This window comes from Schistocerca serialis, chromosome 1 (assembly GCF_023864345.2).
Source record: "Schistocerca serialis cubense isolate TAMUIC-IGC-003099 chromosome 1, iqSchSeri2.2, whole genome shotgun sequence".
Classification (NCBI taxonomy): Eukaryota; Metazoa; Arthropoda; class Insecta; order Orthoptera; family Acrididae; genus Schistocerca; species Schistocerca serialis.
Window position 1 is genome coordinate 330,531,750 of NC_064638.1, and position 19,877 is coordinate 330,551,626.

The 19,877-nt window shown below is 43.0% G+C and overlaps 1 protein-coding gene across 1 annotated transcript in view; it reads left to right on the forward strand.

Moving 5' to 3' along the window:
- Positions 1–16,714, forward strand: part of LOC126469923 (protein furry) — a 1,144,124-nt gene extending 1,127,410 nt beyond the window's left edge. Inside the window, exons 52-53 of the mRNA XM_050097322.1 lie at positions 15,343–15,443; positions 16,273–16,714. Coding sequence (XP_049953279.1) covers positions 15,343–15,443; positions 16,273–16,424 — 253 coding nt within the window. The 3' untranslated portion in view covers positions 16,425–16,714. The remainder of the gene's footprint in view (positions 1–15,342; positions 15,444–16,272) is intronic.
- The last annotated feature ends 3,163 nt before the right edge of the window (positions 16,715–19,877 follow it).

The following is a 19,877-nucleotide window of genomic DNA, read 5'->3' on the forward strand; positions in this document are numbered from 1 at the left end:
ATTCGCGCCAATCGGGATGAATTGTCGATCCTCTTACGATCCTACTCGCCGGTCATCTTCTGTCTTCAGGAAACAAAGCTGCGTCCCCATGACCGCTTTGTTCTCCCTCATTTTCAGTCCGTCCGATATGACATCCCCTCTGTTGAAGGCACTCCAGCCCATGGAGGGCTCATGATTCTGCTCCATGATACTCTCCATTATCACCCAATCCCCTTAAACACTTCGTTTCAAGCTGTCGCCGTCCGTCTTTCCCTTTCTGGATACACGTTCTCTCTTTGTACGGTATACATTCCATCGTCTACACCACTGGCACAAGCTGATCTCCTTCATCTTCTTGATCAGCTTCCACCCCCCTATTTGCTGGTTGGGGACTTCAATGCCCACCACCCGCTTTGGGGATCTCCACATCCTTGTCCATGTGGCTCACTATTGCTAGACGTCTTCCACCAAGCGGATCTAGTCTGCCTCAACACTGAGGTCCCCACATTTTTGTCTGCCTCCACGGCAAATTTATCTCATTTGGACCTTGCGGTCGGTACTGTTCCGCTAGCTCGGCGCTTCGAATGGTTCGCCCTTGATGATACACACTCGAGTGACCACTTTCCATGTGTTCTTCGACTGCAGCCTCAACTGGCATATATGCGCTCGCGACGCTGGAAGTTTGCCCAAGCCGATTGGACACTTTTTTCGTCTCTAGCGACATTCGATGACCGTCGCTTTCCCAGCGTCGACGATGAGGTCACACATTTTACCGACGTTATTCTCACAGCTGCGGAACGTTCAATACCACGCACCTCCGAATTGCCCCGGCGCCCCCCAGTTCCTTGGTGGAACGAGGCATGCCGTGACGCAATACGTGAGCGGCGACGTGCTCTTCGCATTTTCCGTCACCATCCAACTTTGGCCAACTGTATCCGATATAAGCAGCTCCGTGCGCGATGCCGTCGCGTCATCCGCGATAGCAAGAAGGCAAGCTGGAAATTCTTTATTAGCTCATTTAACACCTTCACTCCCTTCTCGGAAGTTTGGAGTCGGCTTCGACGGTTCTCAGGCGCGCCTAGTTTCTCCCCGGTCTCTGGGCTCACTGTCACGCATGATACCTTAGTGGACCCCGTCGCCATTTCTAACTCATTGGGTCAGCACTTTGCTGAGATTTCGAGCTCTTCAAATTACCCGCCAGCGTTTCTCCCGAAGAAACGTGCAGCGGAAGTGCGACATCTTGCTTTCTCCTCTCAAAATCGCGAAAGCTACAATACTGTTTTCTCCATGCGCGAACTCCAACATGCACTCTCTTCTTCTCGCTCCTCCGCCCCAGGACCGGATGGTATCCATGTCCAAATGTTGCTGCATTTATCAACCCATAGCCTGCGTTACCTCCTTCGCCTTTATAATCGAATTTGGACCGACAGTACCTTTCCCAGGCGATGGCGGGAAGCTATTGTCGTTCCCGTTCCGAAACCTGGAAAGGACAAACATCTCCCCTCTAGCTATCGCCCCATTTCTCTCACGAGTAGTGTCTGTAAGGTTTTGGAGCGTATGGTGAATTACCGTTTAGCTTGGTGGCTGGAATCCCGCAGTCTTTTAACACCAGCCCAATGCGGATTCCGACAGCATCGTTCTGCCGTTGACCATCTTATTGCTCTCTCCACTTATATCATGAACAATTTTCTCCGGAAACGCCAAACGGTAGCAATATTTTTTGATCTGGAGAGAGCATACGATACCTGTTGGAGGACAGGCATCCTCCGCACACTGTTCTCTTGGGGCTTTCGAGGCCGGCTGCCACTTTTTCTTCGCGAATTTATGGCAGAGCGCACATTTAGGGTGCGGGTGAACACTACTCTCTCCCGTACTTTCTCCCAAGAAAACGGGGTACCCCAGGGCTCCGTGCTGAGTGTTGTACTGTTTGCCATCGCCATTAATCCAATTATGGATTGTCTCCTTCCTGATGTCTCGGGCTCCCTCTTTGTGGACGATTTTGCGATCTACTACAGCTCTCAACGGACCAGCCTTCTTGAAAGACGTCTTCAAGGATGTCTCGATCGCCTCCACTCGTGGAGCATCGAAACCGGCTTCCGTTTCTCACCCAGTAAGACCGTTTGTGTTAATTTTTGGCGACGTAAGGAGTTTCTTCCGCCCTCCTTACATCTAGGTCCTGTCAACCTTCCATTTTTCGACGTCGCTAAATTCTTGGGTCTTATGTTTGACAGAAAACTGTGCTGGTCCTCCCACGTTTCCTATCTTTCGGCTCGCTGTCTGCATTCCCTTAACACCCTCCGTGTCCTGAATGGTACCTCTTGGGGAGCGGACTGAGTGGTCCTTCTCCGCCTCTATCGCGCCTTAGTGCGCTCGAAATTGGATTATGGAAGCATAGTCTACTCCTCTGCTCGGCCGTCTATTCTTCGGCGTCTCAACTCTATCCACCACCGTGGATTACGTTTAGTGTCTGGAGCTTTTTACACCAGCCCTGTGGAAAGCCTTTATGCTGAGACTGCTGAACCTCCGCTGTCCAATCGGCGGGCAGTCCTTCTGAGTCGTTATGCTAGCCATCTGTCTTCCATGCCTGCTAATCCAGCCCATGACCTTTTTTTCGACGCCTCCTTTGATGTCGGGTATGCAGGCCACTCCTCCTCCCTACTACCCCCGGGAGTCCGCTTCCGTCAACTGCTCCATTCTCTTTCCTTCCGCTTTCCTAAAACCTTCTTGACAACTTGGGGTACAGCACCGCCTTGGCTCCGTCCCCGGATCGACTTGCTCAGAGACCTATGTCAATTTCCCAAGGATGGTACCCCTACACTTGTTTACCGTCGGGCATTTGCTGCTCTATGTGCACAAATGACGGAAGCCACATTTATTTACACCGATGGCTCGAAAACATCGTTAGGTGTAGGGAGTGCCTATATTGTTGGCGTCACCCCAAATCACTTTCGGCTTCCCGACCAGTGTTCGGTTTATACTGCGGAGCTTTACGCTATTCTCCAGGCTGTCCACTACATCTGCCGCCATCAGCGGATACAGTACGTAATCTGCTCAGATTCTCTCAGCTCTCTCCTAAGTCTCCAAGCTCTTTACCCTGTGCACCCTCTGGTCCACCGGATTCAGGACTGTCTGCGCTTGCTCCACCTGGGGGGCGTCTCATTGGCGTTCCTCTGGCTCCCGGGACACGCTGGTATCTGTGGAAATGAGGCGGCCGATATAGCGGCCAAGGCTGCAGTCTCTCTTCCTCGGGCAGCTATTCAGTCTCTTCCGTTTACCGATCTACGGAGCGGTTTATGTCGCCAAGTTGCTCATTTATGGCATGCGCATTGGTCAACACTTCCCCATAATAAATTGCGGGAAGTGAAAGCCCTTCCTTGCGCTTGGACCTCTTCCTCCCGAACGCGTCGTCGGGAGGAGGTAATTTTAGCTAGACTCCGGATAGGGCACTGTCTCTTTAGTCATCGACATCTTTTAAGCGGTGATCCTCCCCCACTCTGTCCCCACTGCTCTCAGCTGTGGACGGTCAGACACCTTTTAATTGAATGCCCCTATTTTAATCCGTTACGCTCCCGTCTACAGCTATCGCCTGATCTATTGTCGATTTTAGCAGATGACACGCGCTCAGCTGACCGCGTTCTACAGTTTATTAGGGACAGTGAAATGATGTCAGTCATTTGAAGCTTTTTTTGGGGGACAACCAACCCCTTTCTATAGTGGATTTTTAAGCATTCCTTCTGCCTTTAGTTTCTCAAATTTTATGACCTTGTTCCCATTGCTGCTGATTTTAAATTTCGTTTTTTTCCTGTTTTCTACGTCACGGGCTGGGCGCTAATGACCATAGAAGTTTTGCGCCACAAAAAAAAAAAAAAAAATACATGGCCAGGAAGCTGATGGGTGCATCCCTTGAGTTTGCCAATGTCAAGATTTTTTTCATCTGCGATTTGAAAGTCATGACCAACTGCTCAGTTTTCAAATTGGAAGAGCGTTCATAACATTATGTCTACAGAAGTCTCAAAACACCGAATCCATAAATTGTGGGTCATTGTTGGAGACCAATATAGCTGGGCTCTCTTCTATAGCAAAGATAGTAGGTAAGGCCCAGACTGTGGTCTCAGAGGATGTTGTAGACATCCGCAGTACAAGCGGGAAATTCAAAAGGGCATTAACAGACAACAATCGCACTGCTCCCTAGAAGGGGCTGGTGAAAATATACATGTACTCTTTGTTGTGGCTGGTCAGGGTGTGGCCATGAGTTAAAACATTTTACTTGGCCAACTGATTACGTTCAATGGTGGCATCTATGCCTGGCCAGTACATGTGACATCATGCCATTGCTTTCATTGGGTACATTCTCCAGCGTGCAGTGTGGAGGTATTGAAATATGCAGGGATGGCACGCTGGATGGACAACCTTTCAACATTCTGTGTCATCCGTGGCTACAAAATGTTTTCTTCTGTAACATTAACTCTGTGCCTGAGGGAAAAATAAGTGTGCCATTGTGTGTCCGCATCTTTAGACAAATGTTCAGGCCAGCCGCACCACAGACAACACCCTGTAAAGGAAGAGGCTCTGGTTTGTCTTTGCCAATATTTCGCCTGCTGTAAAGGGAAATTCATCAAGGGTGTGCCACTGGTTCGTGTCCAAGGCAAAACACAGTGTTTGATGTCTGCAAAATCAACATCAGGGCCACGCAGTAAATGAGACAGGGCATTGGCATTAGAGCGCTGTGTGGTAGTTCGGTGTCATAAGTGTAGTTACTACGAAACAGTGCCCACCACTGCAACCATTGTGCCGTTTTGTCCAGAAGTTATGTGTGAGCGCCAGACAATGGCAGAGGAGCTTGTGATCCATAATCAGATGAAACTTGGTACCATAGTGGTAGGCATTGATCTTCTGGACACCATAAATTTGCCTAACATCACTTTTTTGATCTATGAATAATTCTACTGTGCTGAGTTGCTAGATGTAAACACAATAGATAGTTCCATGCCATCGGCAAATTTGTGTGACAAGACAGCATCTGTGGCCAGTGTCAACCGTTTACCCAGCTGGAACATTGTCAAACAAGGGTCCAAGCTAAGGCACTTTTTAAGTTGTACGAACATCCATTGACATGCCTCTGACCACACAAACAGAACACTCTTTTTATGTAAATGGGTAAGCAAATGAGAAATATGAAGAGGATTTGGAATGAACGTGTCATAATAATTGACTTTTTTCAGAAAAGACTCCAATTCTTGAAGATTCTTAGGCACTGGTAAATTAATAATGGCAGTCACATGGTCTTGCATGGGTGTAAGCCATCTTTGCTTAATATGTGGCTCAAATACTTGACTCTCAGCTGAGAGGAACTACACATGGCAAGATGACAATGTAGGCCATTGGCTTACAGCTGCTCATACAGCAGCTGTAAATTGCAATTGATGCTTCCGCATGACCCCCTTACTAACAAATCATCCAAATAATTGACACAATTAGGGATGTCCTGGATGGGCTGTTCTAGATACCTCTGAAAAATTACAGGGGCACTAGCGACCCCAAATGGCAGTATGTTATAAGTGTACATGCCAATCACTAGTAACTGTTTTGTAGGCTCATCAACAGGTAACTGAAAATATGCATCAGCGAGATCAACTTTTGAAATATAGTGACCTTCCACCAATTTAACTAACAGTTCCTCTTGCATTGGGATTGGCTTCAAATTAACATTTGCTTGGGCATTAAAGGTAGATTTAAAATCACCACAGATCCGAAGTGACCCATTAGGCTTTTGTACAATAACCATAGGCATTGCTCACTGATTAGACAAGACTGAGATAACACCCAGATTTTGCAAATTGTCTATTTCTGACTTAACTTATATGTGCATAGTGAACGATATTAGATGGGCTCTACAGAACTTAGGCACTACTTTATGCTTCAAAGAGATGTGTGCCTGTAAATTCACAGCACAACCTAAGGTAGGTGCAAACAACTGTTTGAAATTTTCACACAATGCACCCAGTTGATTTACCTGATCCTGAATTTGGAACCCAAAAAGTGCAAAAGGGTTGAGACCAAAAATGTTAGTCATCTAAGAATTAAACCACAAGCAAGGTTCTACATCTACATCCATACTTCGCAAGCCACCTGACGGTGTGTGGCAAGGTTAGTTGCCAAGCTACATTTTTGTACTTTGCTTGCTACAGCAGGATCAACTGGCCATTCTACATCATCATTTGGAGACATTGTGCAAGCAGCAGTGGAAGCCAATGTGCCACTAAGTATCCCCATTAATTAGGGGCGCAGCCACACCAGTATCCAGCGGGAATTCTGCTGTCTCCCTGTCAACATCCAGTTGCAGCATGACACACTGCGATAGGCTATTTACAATTTGTACAGAAACCAGATGGCAGTTATAAGAGTCGAGGGGCATGAAAGGGAAGCAGCGGTTGGGAAGGGAGTGAGACAGGGTTAGCCTCTCCCCGATGTTATTCAATCTGTAAATTGAGCAAGCAGTAAAGGAAACAAAAAACATTAGAGTAGGTATTAAAATCCATGGAGAAGAAATAAAAACTTTGAGGTTTGCCGATGACATTGTAATTCTGTCAGAGATAGCAAAGGACTTGGAAGAGCAGTTGAACAGAATGGACAGTGTCTTGAAAGGAGGATATAAGATGAACATCAACAAAAGCAATGCAAGGATAATGGAATGTAGTCGAATTAAGTTGGTTGATGCTGAGGGAATTAGATTAGGAAATGAGACACTTAAAGTAGTAAAGGAGTTATGCTATTTGGGGAGCAAAATAACTGATGATGGTCGAAGTAGAGAAGATATAAAATGTAGACTGGCAATGACAAGGAAAGCGTTTTTCTGAAGAAGAGAAATTTGTTAACATCAAGTATAGATTTAAGTGTCAGGAAGTCGTTTAGGAAAGTAATTGTATGGAGTGTAGCCATGTATGGAAGTGAAACATGTACGATAAATAGTTTGGACAAGAAGAGATTAGAAGCTTTTGAAATGTGGTACTACAGAAGAATGCTGAAGGTTAGATGGGTAGAACACATAACTAATGAGGAGTTATTGAATAGAATTGGGGAGAAGAGGAGTTAGTGGTGCAACTTGACAAGAAGAAGGGACTGGTTGGTAGGACATGTTCTGAGGCATCAAGGGATCACAAATTTAGCATTGGAGAGCAGTGTGGAGAGTAAAAATCGTAGAGGGAGACCAAGAAATGAATACACTAAGCAGATTCAGAAGGATGTAGGTTGCAGCGAGTACTGGGAGATGAAGAAACTTGCACAGGATAGAGTAGCATGGAGAACTGCATCAAGCCAGCCTCAGGACTGAATACCACAACAATAACAACAACAACAACCTTGAAATTTAATTAGTACATTTTAAGGTTATTTGCTGTTAACTGCTGATCAAGAATTTCCAAATTTTGACACTTACAAAAGCCATGATATCAGAATTGATTAGCAAATGTAAGTGTTAATAAATAGGTCTCTGTAAAATTAAAAATAACATAAGAAAATTTTCACATTTACTTTAATCAGCATTCTATTTTTTTCTTTAATGTTTATGATCACAGGAAGTAAGGGAAAACTAGCTAATTATCATCAATAACAAATTCTTCCTTTACATAATTTTGTTGTTACATCACATCAGTAAATATGCTGACAACATTTAATACTCAAAAGCTAATTTTACTTCAGGTTTACTTCCATTAAAAATAAAGACAAATAGCCACATGTGAAACCAAATTATAAAAAATACATCAAATCTTATTGTGATTCTCCATAAACCTTTCATTCCAGTTCCAACAAGCCATACACACACATTATCCTCTCCTCTCTCAATAGTCCACCCCCTATTGACCTGTCAGTAGGCCCCAGCTAATCACTTTAGTTCATCATCCATTGCTGCCCTCCAGTGAGACAAACTGGACTCATCCGTGTAACATGCGTACACATTATGGCATTTCAAGTTCCATCCTTGGACATGAGAGATGGGTAGATTGGAAGAGGATAAAAAGGAGGACCAGGTCACTCAGACCCCATGATGAGAGCGATCCACCTGTATTGCAGATGGAACAGTGAGTCCAGAATGGGTTATAAATGTTACGGGAAGGATAGATTACTACCCACCACATAGAGAGATGTCAAGTTGCAGGCAGGCACAATGAAAAGACTACCAAACATTTAAGCTTTTGAACAAAAAGTCCTTCTTCAGAAATAGAAAATGGAAGGTGACAGCAGAACACAGGAAAGAGGAGAAAGGAAAGGACAGACAGTGAGTAAAGTAATGTGTTAGTGAACAGTAACAAAGGAAAGCAGCACTGGTTTGTGAGATGGCAGGAAAGCTGGTAGGCAAAATCAAACTGTGGAAAGTTCAGAATGGAATGACAGTAATATCATGAAAAGAATAGTTTGTGGCTCTCTGTCATTCAGTGCCTTCTCTGTGTGGTAAGTAGCAATATGTTTGTGTCATGATATTGATGAAGGTAGACAAAGATGAAGGGACAGGGATCAGAGAGAGTAGGTCAGACATGGGACATTTGTAAGCTCTGTACCAGCTTCAGTCCACAGTTGATAGAAGAACAGAGTGAATATTAGAGACAGAGTGGGGAAGAGAGCGAACGACCATTACAGGTAGCAAGAGGAGAACCGCACCAGAAAGGACCGCGGAGAAGCCCACGGACGTTGGTGCACCAGGTACATATAGTCTGCGGCCGTGAGCTCAGCTCCAGTTCACCACCAGCAGTGGAGGCTGAAGCTTTGACAGTGCCAGCCAATCGTGCTGGCGAAATATCAGTAAAATCATTAGATGAACATCGGCCGAAGACCCCCAGACAGAAGCCAATAGGCAGTTTGTCAACATGTGGCCACGAAAGCCTTAACAATTTTGTGTGTCTTCTTTAGTTCCCTTAATAGAATTTTATGGTGTACACAGTTAAAGACCTTGGACAAGATCACAGACAATGACAACAAAGTAATTTTTCTTGTTTAGTTCTACCATAACTGAGTTCATGAGATCACGTATTGCTTTCTCAGTAGAAAAGTTTTTAGAGAAGCCAAACTGAGTTGATATTAAAATGCCATTGTCAGAGAGGTGCTTTGGTATTATATTGCAAGCTGCCTACACAAGAATTTTGTGGATATGGGAAGGAGGGAAATGAATCTATAATTTAGAGGTCACTTCCTTATCTCCATCTTAATAAGTACTTCCGTCTTTCAGGACTAAGTCACTGACTGCCTATGAAGACAACTCAAGGAGGACATCAATAAATTATCACAAGATTTTAATACTTGATTGAAATTGCATTAAAACCAGAAGAGTTTCTGCTTCTCAGTGACATCGCAATTTTCATGATATCTCTTAACAGACGATTTGGTAAAACAAATGTTTGATGATGGCTGTCTGTCTCAGTATGTCTAAGGTATCTGCTTTTGATGGTCCATTTTTGCCCTTATGTTTTCAGCTACTATTAGGGAGAATTCATTGACCAATTAATTGAATTAAATGTCATCTGTTTATCTTGCTACTGTTGTCAGAGTGTTGAATGAATCATTTACTTTACCAAATTTGTTTCATATCTAATAGTGGTCCAAACTGCCTTTTCTTTGTTGTGGCACTGTAAAGAATTTTTGATATTGCTTGAAGTGCCCCTTTAATTCTTGATTAGACATAGTCTTCTGCATTAAATAAAGCTCTCTTATTTCTGGCACAAGATACACTTATTCCAGACATTCCCCATACTTTCCCTAGGTTTCCACTGAACTGATTCCTGACCCATTGCAAGGGAAAACAAGTTTCATAATGTTGATAAAATATTTTTAGAAAATAAATAAATTTATTGTCTGTGGATTCAACAGTCGTGATTTTGTGAAATTATATAGTTCCCTTCTTAGTTAGAACTGATTAATGGTAATGCTTTATTGCTGCTGTTGGACTGCCATAATCAGGTGAATTATTTCTTATGGGACACACATGTATTTCAGGAAAAGCAGTTTAATTTAGAAGTAAATTATCAGTTACTGAATGGTGTGAAAATTGGCAGTTGACCTTCAGTAACGAAAAGTGTGAGGTCATCCACGTGAGTGCTAAAAGGATTCCATTAAACTTCAGTTACATGATAAAAAAGTCAAATCTAAAGACCATAAATTCAACTAAATACCTAGGAATTACAATTACGAACAACTTTAATTGGAAGTAACACATAGAAAATGTTGCGGGGAAGGCTAACCAAAGACTGTGTTTTATTGGCAGGACACTTAGAAAATGTAACTGATCTACTAAGGAGACTGCCCACACTACCAGATAGCACTGACGGAGTACATCGAAAAAGTTCAAAGAAGGGCAGCACATTTTGTATTATTGTGAAATATGGGAGAGAGTGTCACTGAAATTATACAGGATTTGGGCTGGACATCATTAAAAAAAGGGCGTTTTTCATTGCAACAGAATCTTGTCACGAAATTCCAATCACCAACTTTCTCCTCCTAATGTGAAAATATTTTGTTGGCATAAACCTACACAGGGAGAAATGATCACCACGATAAAATAAGGGAAATCAGGGCTCATACGAAAAGGTATACGTGTTCGTTCTTTCTGCACGCTACATGAGATTGGAATAATAGTGAAATATGAAGGTGGTTCAATGAACCCTCTGCCAGGCACTTAAATGTGATTTGCAGAGTATCCATGTAGATGTAGATGTAGATGTAGATGTAGCCTCTACCCAGGGAGCTCTATATAACAACATGGGCATTGCCATCCCTTGACTACTCCCTAGGAGGATGATCTTTGGGTCTTTTAAGCCTCTGGCTACTAGTAGGGCTTAACTTGCACTTTCCCCCTGTCTTTTCATGGTGTTCCTCAACTCCTTCAGGTGGCTGCACATACTTGTCCTCATGCTACATTGAAGCTGTTGGATATTTCTAGATCAAAGCTAGCCTCCCTAAAATTTCTCTTAAACCTCTTGCCTGATTTGGCAAGTTTGATCATACTCCACTTGTCTAGCCTATTGATTTTACTGCTGCCAGCTGCAGCTCTCTTTTGCCCTAAGTATGTCTGTGTTACTACCGGATCAGCTTTGAGTTTTAAGTTCAGCTGTTCCTTGTCCTTGTTCTACTTCCATAGGAATAATTAACACAATTGGCATTGTTGTGATTTATTGCTTTTCAATTAGTGATTAACAGTTTTGGTATTGGAACATGTATTTTCATGAATACTAACATACACTCCTGGAAATGGAAAAAAGAACACATTGACACCGGTGTGTCAGACCCACCATACTTGCTCCGGACACTGCGAGAGGGCTGTACAAGCAATGATCACACGCACGGCACAGCGGACACACCAGGAACCGCGGTGTTGGCCGTCGAATGGCGCTAGCTGCGCAGCATTTGTACACCGCCGCTGTCAGTGTCAGCCAGTTTGCCGTGGCATACGGAGCTCCATCGCAGTCTTTCACACTGGTAGCATGCCGCGACAGCGTGGACGTGAACCGTATGTGCAGTTGACGCACTTTGAGCGAGGGCGCATAGTGGGCATGCGGGAGGCCGGGTGGACGTACCGCCGAATTGCTCAACACGTGGGGCGTGAGGTCTCCACAGTACATCGATGTTGTCGCCAGTGGTCGGCGGAAGGTGCACGTGCCCGTCGACCTGGGACCGGACGGCAGCGACGCACGGATGCACGCCAAGACCGTAGGATCCTACGCAGTGCCGTAGGGGACCGCACCGCCACTTCCCAGCAAATTAGGGACACTGTTGCTCCTGGGGTATCGGCGAGGACCATTCGCAACCGTCTCCATGAAGCTGGGCTACGGTCCCGCACACCGTTAGGCCGTCTTCCACTCACGTTCCAACATCGTGCAGCCCGCCTCCAGTGGTGTCGCGACAGGCGTGAATGGAGGGACGAATGGAGACGTGTCGTCTTCAGCGATGAGAGTCGCTTCTGCCTTGGTGCCAATGATGGTCGTATGCGTGTTTGGCGCCGTGCAGGTGAGCGCCACAATCAGGACTGCATACGACCGAGGCACACAGGGCCAACACCCGGCATCATGGTGTGGGGAGCGATCTCCTACACTGGCCGTACACCACTGGTGATCGTCGAGGGGACACTGAATAGTGCACGGTACATCCAAACCGTCATCGAACCCATCGTTCTACCATTCCTAGACCGGCAAGGGAACTTGCTGTTCCAACAGGACAATGCACGTCCGCATGTATCCCGTGCCACCCAATGTGCTCTAGAAGGTGTAAGTCAACTACCCTGGCCAGCAAGATCTCCGGATCTGTCCCCCATTGAGCATGTTTGGGACTGGATGAAGCGTCGTCTCACGCGGTCTGCACGTCCAGCACGAACGCTGGTCCAACTGAGGCGCCAGGTGGAAATGGCATGGCAAGCCGTTCCACAGGACTACATCCAGCATCTCTACGATCGTCTCCATGGGAGAATAGCAGCCTGCATTGCTGCGAAAGGTGGATATACACTGTACTAATGCCGACATTGTGCATGCTCTGTTGCCTGTGTCTATGTACCTGTGGTTCTGTCAGTGTGATCATGTGATGTATCTGACCCCAGGAATGTGTCAATAAAGTTTCCCTTCCTGGGACAATGAATTCACGGTGTTCTTATTTCAATTTCCAGGAGTGTATTTAAAATGTCTTAAATTCATCCAATAAAGTGTCTCACATAATAGGAAAATTTTGTGTATCTGTTGCAGTTATCTTGCTCAGACTGAACTGATTCTCTAATGTACTGTCTAGCAAATGAAGTAATAAGTGTGAGAAATCAAAACTGTGAACTTTTATGGTGTGTTGTGCATATGGTGTAAGGGAGTTTATGTAAATCAGTTTATTTCCTTGACAAATATACTTTACTTTACCTGTTCGTGATGAGTTACTTGTGTTGAGTAAAATATATATTTCTTTGTCATGTCATTGTAATCTGCCCCTCTCTCATTTTCCTCATACATAGACACGCAAATGTCTTCAAATCCTCCTTGTTGCATCTTTCCCTTTCTTTATTCAGTATGTATCAATTGAAATAGAGCAATTTCTCTAACCAGTAAACCACTCATTTATGGACATGCAAACTGTTTAACATGGAGTCTGAACCATCATTGGATTTGACATTATACAAATACAAATTTTACCATATTAAGTGCTTAAGAAGAACTTAGGGCCCAATCAAGAAACGAATACAAAAGTGCTAATTTATGTGTCGAACACTTACTCTAATCAGTGTAACACTTTCCATCAATTTCAGTGTTTCTAGTATGGTACATGACTTCTTCTAGCATTCTGGTATCCGCCAGTGCACATTTTTTTTCAGCCAATTTTGGTTGAAAAAATGGAGGATTTGTTGTGGGACATTGTGGAATATATCTACTTCAGCCCCTATAGTTTTATGAAGTTCTGGTATGTGGCAGTGCTATACGTATCCCTCAAAATGACGTCCATAATGAAGGTTCATTCCAAGCAGAGAGCTGTCATTGAGTTTCTTTTGGCAGGGAATCTTACTATCAAAGACATCATAGACACTTGCAGAATATTTACAGAGACCTGGCAGTGAACAAAAGCATGGTGAGTCATTGAGTGAGGCATCTGTCACCATTGTAACAATGTCACGCAAACCTGTCTGATCTGCCATGTGCTGGCCAGTCGCACACAGCTGTGAGTCCTGCAATGTTGGAACATGCAGACACTCTCATTCGAGGTGATCAATGGATCACAATCACAGAAGACTAAAAAGAGCAATGAAGGACCATCTATTCTGAATGGCTTGCTTCTCATGAGACTGATCGTGACAATTTCTTGTCAGATGTCATCACAGGTGATGAAACGTGGGCTTGTCACTTCGGACTGGAAAAAAATAGAGTGGCACCACCACCACTACTTCTTGTCTGAAGAAAAAGTTCAGAGCTGCATCCTCAGCTGGTAAGGTCATGGCAATGGTCTTCTGGGATACCGAAGGAGTTATTGTGTTTAATGTTCCCCCTCATGGTGCAGCAGACAACTCTGAAGTGTATTGTACTACTATCAGGCAACTGACGAAATGACTTCAGCATGTTTACCACCATGACAATCCAAATGAACTTCTTCTTCATGAAAACACAAGTCTACACACCCAAGAGGAGCTCACAAAACTTCATTTGACTGTTCTTCCTCATGCACCCTATAGCCCAAATATTGCAACCTCCAGCTTCCAGCTGTTTGGCCTAATGAAGGATGCTCTCCACGGGAAGCAGTACATGGGTGACTGGGAGATTATTGATGCAACAAGATGGTGGCTCTGATGTCGACTAGTAGAGTGGTACCATGTGGGCATACAGGCCCTCCCAGTAAGGTGACATAAGGCCACTGCATTGAACAGATGATTTTGAAAAAGGGTTTTGTACCCAGGACAGTGGGCAATAATATGGTGCATTGAAATCCTGAATAAAACCAACCTGCTTTCACAACAACAACAACAACAACAACAACAAAAATTGTGTTACAATACTTATTGAATATCCCTTGTATTTTATGTACCATTAAGTGTCTATTAGTTGTCATGGAATATTGTGAAGGGCATTATTGGTGGCAGCTCTGCTGCAGCCTTTCAGGGATTCTCTCGCAATATTTATGGAATTATATATTTTTGAGAATAAATCAGTATAACTAAATCAGAGATACCATTCAGGACAAAAGGCTTCACTGCAATAAGAAATGATTCCATGTTGATGGTCTATAATACACATCACGTATAGACCCTCTTACTTCCTTGTCATGTTACAGCTGAAGTCTCACATTTTTTGTACCTACTGTCCATAAAGTATACAATAGTTTCCTTGAAACAAGTTTTATCAAAAACACACACACACACATACAGCGACAGTCAGTAAAAAAAATCATATCGGTTATCACTCAATGATGATTCATGACAATGTGCTGTAGTAACTATGGGTCAACTAACTTGCAGATTCTTAAGGATGCACCCAACCTTATAACCATGTAGGAATGTGTGCCTAGTGATCCATTTCATTTCCCTGTTGCATAAAAAAGTAAATTAAAAAAAGAACAAGACCAACAGTTCATCAGTACATGAATTTAAGGAAAAGCTACTGTGTGTGCAGGGAGGGAGGCATTGTTAGGGGCAGTTGGGAGGGCAGGGGGGGGGGGGGGGTGGTCATGCTTGTATGTTATGGGTGTGCACACACATATTGCATGAATGTGAGCAAACATGCACACGCCTATGCTCGGTATGTGGGCATGCATATGTCTGCATGAGAATGTGATCTGTCTCCATTTTCTGTATGTTGTGAACTCCTGCATTGTAATATTTACTACTGTCAGATTGAAACTGACTCTTACATTCTTTCTTTGCAGAGGAGCATGGTCAGGTGACATTTTTTCTTCCATGCAAGACGATGATGACATGTCAATAATTTTGAATGTGTACTTCAAACATCTTTCCCATGAGAAACCAGGTCAGTATGTGTTGTCTAGTTATTATTACAGAAAATGTTCCTGACATTTTTTACTGAAAAAAGACTGTATTTAAAGAACTGGACAAGGCAATATATATTCATGTAGTGCAGGTATCTCATCCAAGCAGTGCACTTCTAACACAAACTGCTACATAGTGAGAAAAATAAGCTAAAATGAAAGTATCGAAATCTCTTCAACAGAACTTAGAACAATTGTAAGGTCTTGTCTGTTCTGTTTTGGAGTATTGCTATGCAGTAATCCTTACCAACTAGGATTGGTGGAGGAGATCAAGAAAGTTGACAGAACAGCAGCTTGTTTTGTATTATCAAAAAATAGGGCAGACAGTGTCATGGATATAATATGCAACACAAGGTGGCAACTGTAAGATCAAGGCATCTTCCATTGCAGTGAAATCTTACTATTAAATTTAAATCACTTACTTTTTCCCTGATATGCCAAAATCTTTTTTATTTTAATTTTCTTTTATTTTCACGGCAATGTAAAACCCTGGATGACAACATGATTTTTTAAGGAAACGAAGAATGAGGGGGAGAGTGAAAGATGGGCACTTGCCCAGATTTAGCAGTTTGTAAAAGTTGCATTTGCTTATCAGAAAATGGTCACATACTGTGTGAAGCCAGTTTTTGTCTTTGCTGGGATGGGAAAACGGATGTGCATTTCTCTTAGAAGTGATACATTCAATGTCTTATTTTTGCAATCAGAATAGTCTCCACTTTCATTGTTGTGTTTAATATAAGATGTTCAGCATTATAATTGTTGTTTTGTGTGAACTCTGACTGAGTTTAAATAAAGTCTGTTTTTTTTTAGATGCATTTGTAGTGACAAGGAGTGAACAAGATATGAATGATGCATTTAGTCGTCTAATGGAAAGCTTATACCTGGTGCTAAAGGCTGTTAATGGCCTAGAGAGTCAGCTGAAGGATCACAGTGATGTAACACTTCGCAAGACTGAATGTTGATGCAAGACTGTTTTGGCAATACATCTCTTAATGCAAATTATTTATAATGTCTTAACTTATTCATCTTATTTGTGTGACATTTGCTGTAATTAAGTTTTAGCTTAAGTCCTAGTTCCAATTCTTATTTATTATTTTTTGCAAATCGTTTTACACCAAAGAATTTGATATTGTCTAACACTGAAGTCACAAACGCTTTCTAATAATTGTAGTAGCAACTGAGTCATATAGAAATTTGTCTAGGTTCCAACTGAAAGTAAAGATGTTGCAACAGTGCACATGTTCTTGTTTCATTTTGCTTATATTCTTTCATGTATCCCTATGTGTCATAGTCATGATTTTTCCCTTTATGTTGAGTATGTTCAGACAAAATAAGAAATAACTAATAGGTTTTAGAAGTCATCAGTCTGTTGGTTTGACCACTAACAACTATATTTTCTGTGTTAAAGAGAAATGTGAAATGCTTAACCTTTCAGAAGAGCCTTTGGTCACTCTGATTTGACGTAACAGCAGCCATGTGGTGGAATATTATAAAAATTAAATTATACAACACTTTGACCATTGTTCACAAAGCAACGGGAGAGGAGAGGAGGGGCAGTCTAAATCAAATCAGTACATTAGACTGAATATTAGAGACACAGAGATACTATGTTTTCATACCAATGTGTAAGGCCTACAGTGATTTATCCATGTCCAGAATGTGTACCTCTGAAAAAAATTAAAATATCGCCAGGAAGGACAATACATGGGATGTCATTCTTCATTTTCTCTCAGTATATGTGTTTATCAAACATTCCACAGGTGTACTGCTGGTTCATAGTGCCCAACAGGTATAATATTTCAGCGATCAGACATGCCATCATTGTCATGTGCACTGATGAATTTGGCTCCTGAGGCATGCAGCCGACTTAGATCCCCTCCCCCATGAACTGTTCCCTACGCAGTCTGAGCCCAAAGGTGTGAGTCAAAGTCTGTGGTTGTTTAGGTACAGTTAATCTGTTCATCCTGGCCGTGAGATCATTGTGTTTCCTGAATGTCGTCTTATATAGACCCAGTGCTGTTTCCTAAGTCTTTTTGAGATTATAGCCACAATTCCAGTTGACAAGTTTGTCCCTGGAGCAAATTTCACTGGCCTTTCTAACAAAGTTGCCCCAGTGCTTTTAAATATGTACTAAAATACTGGTACATTCATAGTCCATCACATGATTCTCAGACAAAATGTACTCAGTGATCACCGGCTTGTTGGAGTACATCTGTTGAGTGTACTGCTGGTGTTCTCAGCATCGATTTTCACTGGTGCACACTGGTTGACCAATACATGTCTGGCTACATTGGCATGGAATCGGATATAACCAGGCCTTCTGCAAATTGAGGTCATTTTTGACACACACTAATAATGCCTGTATTTTATTGGGTGGGCAAAGGGCAGTTTTCACTTGGTGCTTTTTCAGTGTTCATCAGATTTCTCCCAATAATACATCAGTGTATAGTACAAAGACAGTGGCTCTCTCTTCCTCTGTCCACAGGGCAGACACACTACATCTGATGTGGTGCATGCCTTGTGTACTAGCGGTTTAATACCCCATTCCACTGCACAGGGTGATGGCAGTTCTCTACCTGCAAATACATGTCATTGCTCATTTTTTACTATGAACAAATTTAATAGACAGCCCACTCTTACCGATGCTCATGAATTTGTATATGGTGCACTTAGAGATAAAAGCCCTGACAACATCCAAATGGAAAACCTCTTGCTTTTTCCATTATGTGGATGACACTTTCATCATCTCACCCCATGGTTGGGGAAAACTCCTTGAATTCCTTGCATATCTGAGTTCTGTGTGTCCCAACATCAAATTCACTATGGAGACAGAAGTAGAAAGAAGTCCACCATTCCTGGATATCATGTTCAAGATAAGCCGTGCTGCATTTGCATGCAGACAGCTGCCACCATATTGTACAGAGGAATGGGGGAACTAAAAAAAAAACATATTACACAGGGCATGCACCATCTCATCAGACATAGTGTCTGCCCCAGGAACTGGAATGCCTCAGAACTGTGTTGCAAAGGAACAACTTCTCCGTATCCCAGATTAGGTGTGCTCTCTGCTTAACCACTACAATGCAACCTGTGGAGACAAAGATGTCGTGGAGAAAGAGGTGGCCACTGGCTGCATATCACACACTAATGCCCTACTTTGAGAAACCACACAAATACTGAAAAAGCATTGACAAGGAGAAGGCCTCAGAGACAGCCAACTGATTCGGCTCAAATTTGGCAGATCGCTCATGTACAACCTAAAACGAAGGACTCTAAGGTATTTTGGGTCAACACCCCTGCAATTTTGAGAAAATCACCCCTAAAGGTTATGAAGAGTAATCAACTCAAAATTGGAGGGATTGATAGATAATTGTAAATAGAGTATTTTTCATCATCAGGTATAGGGTCCGCAAACACAAACTTTTCCAGAAATCGAGGAAAGAAACTTTTACAACTGCCACTTCTCTACCTACATGGTAAACGCTTTTCGCCGACAGCGCCGATAGCATGCCGGCACGGTAGCTCAGCGTGTTCGGTCAGAGGGCTGTGTGCTCTCTGTAATAAAAAAAACTGAGTCAAGGAATCCACGATGAACTTGAACAGATGTCTTGTGACGTCCGCCGAGACCAAACACAACGAACCATATAGAAAAAAAAAATAGCGCAATGGCCAAGGTAACTGGCTGGGAATCAGAGAACCTGGGTTCAAATCTCAAAGAAACGTAGTGCAGGTTATTCTTTTTGTTTGTATTTTTCCATATCTCAATTGATAGTAATAGGAGGGTTAATAAGGTAAGTAAATCAACAAGGAATGGTAATAATAAGGTAGGCAAACCAATTTCCCAAACGCTGTGAGTTAGTAAAGTATTAAACTTTTAAACCTTGTCACATGAAAACAACTCCCAGTAAGAGTGCTGCGAATTCGTCACGAGGGATCACAGATAGCCAACCGCACGACGCTTGTTTACAGCGAGGCACGGGAGAGAATGCACGCGGGGAGGGTTATGTTGTCCCGGTTGCCTCTTCGTCATATCATAGTTGTGAACCTGGAAGAGTGAAGGTGTTCAGCACGAGCCTCATAGAAGTCAATCGGAAAAAGTTGTTTTCCGTCATCAGGCTGCCGCGAACCTCACTGATACATGTAGTCATTTTTACATCATTAATGCGCCGAATGAAATACGTTTTGTGAATGAATACAGTGTTCTTCCATAAGTAACATATGACGAGTACTGTATGTAGTTTGTAGTGATAAGCTCGTCTGTTCATTCCGTAGTAACTAGTTATTGTTTGTTGTGTCATATCTTTCAGGTGAATAATCTGAATAATGGAGGATGTACACCCTTCAACTAGCACTGTAATATATAGTTGAGAGCTTGTCACAGACGAAGGCAAGCGGGAAGTTAGAGACGCTGTGTT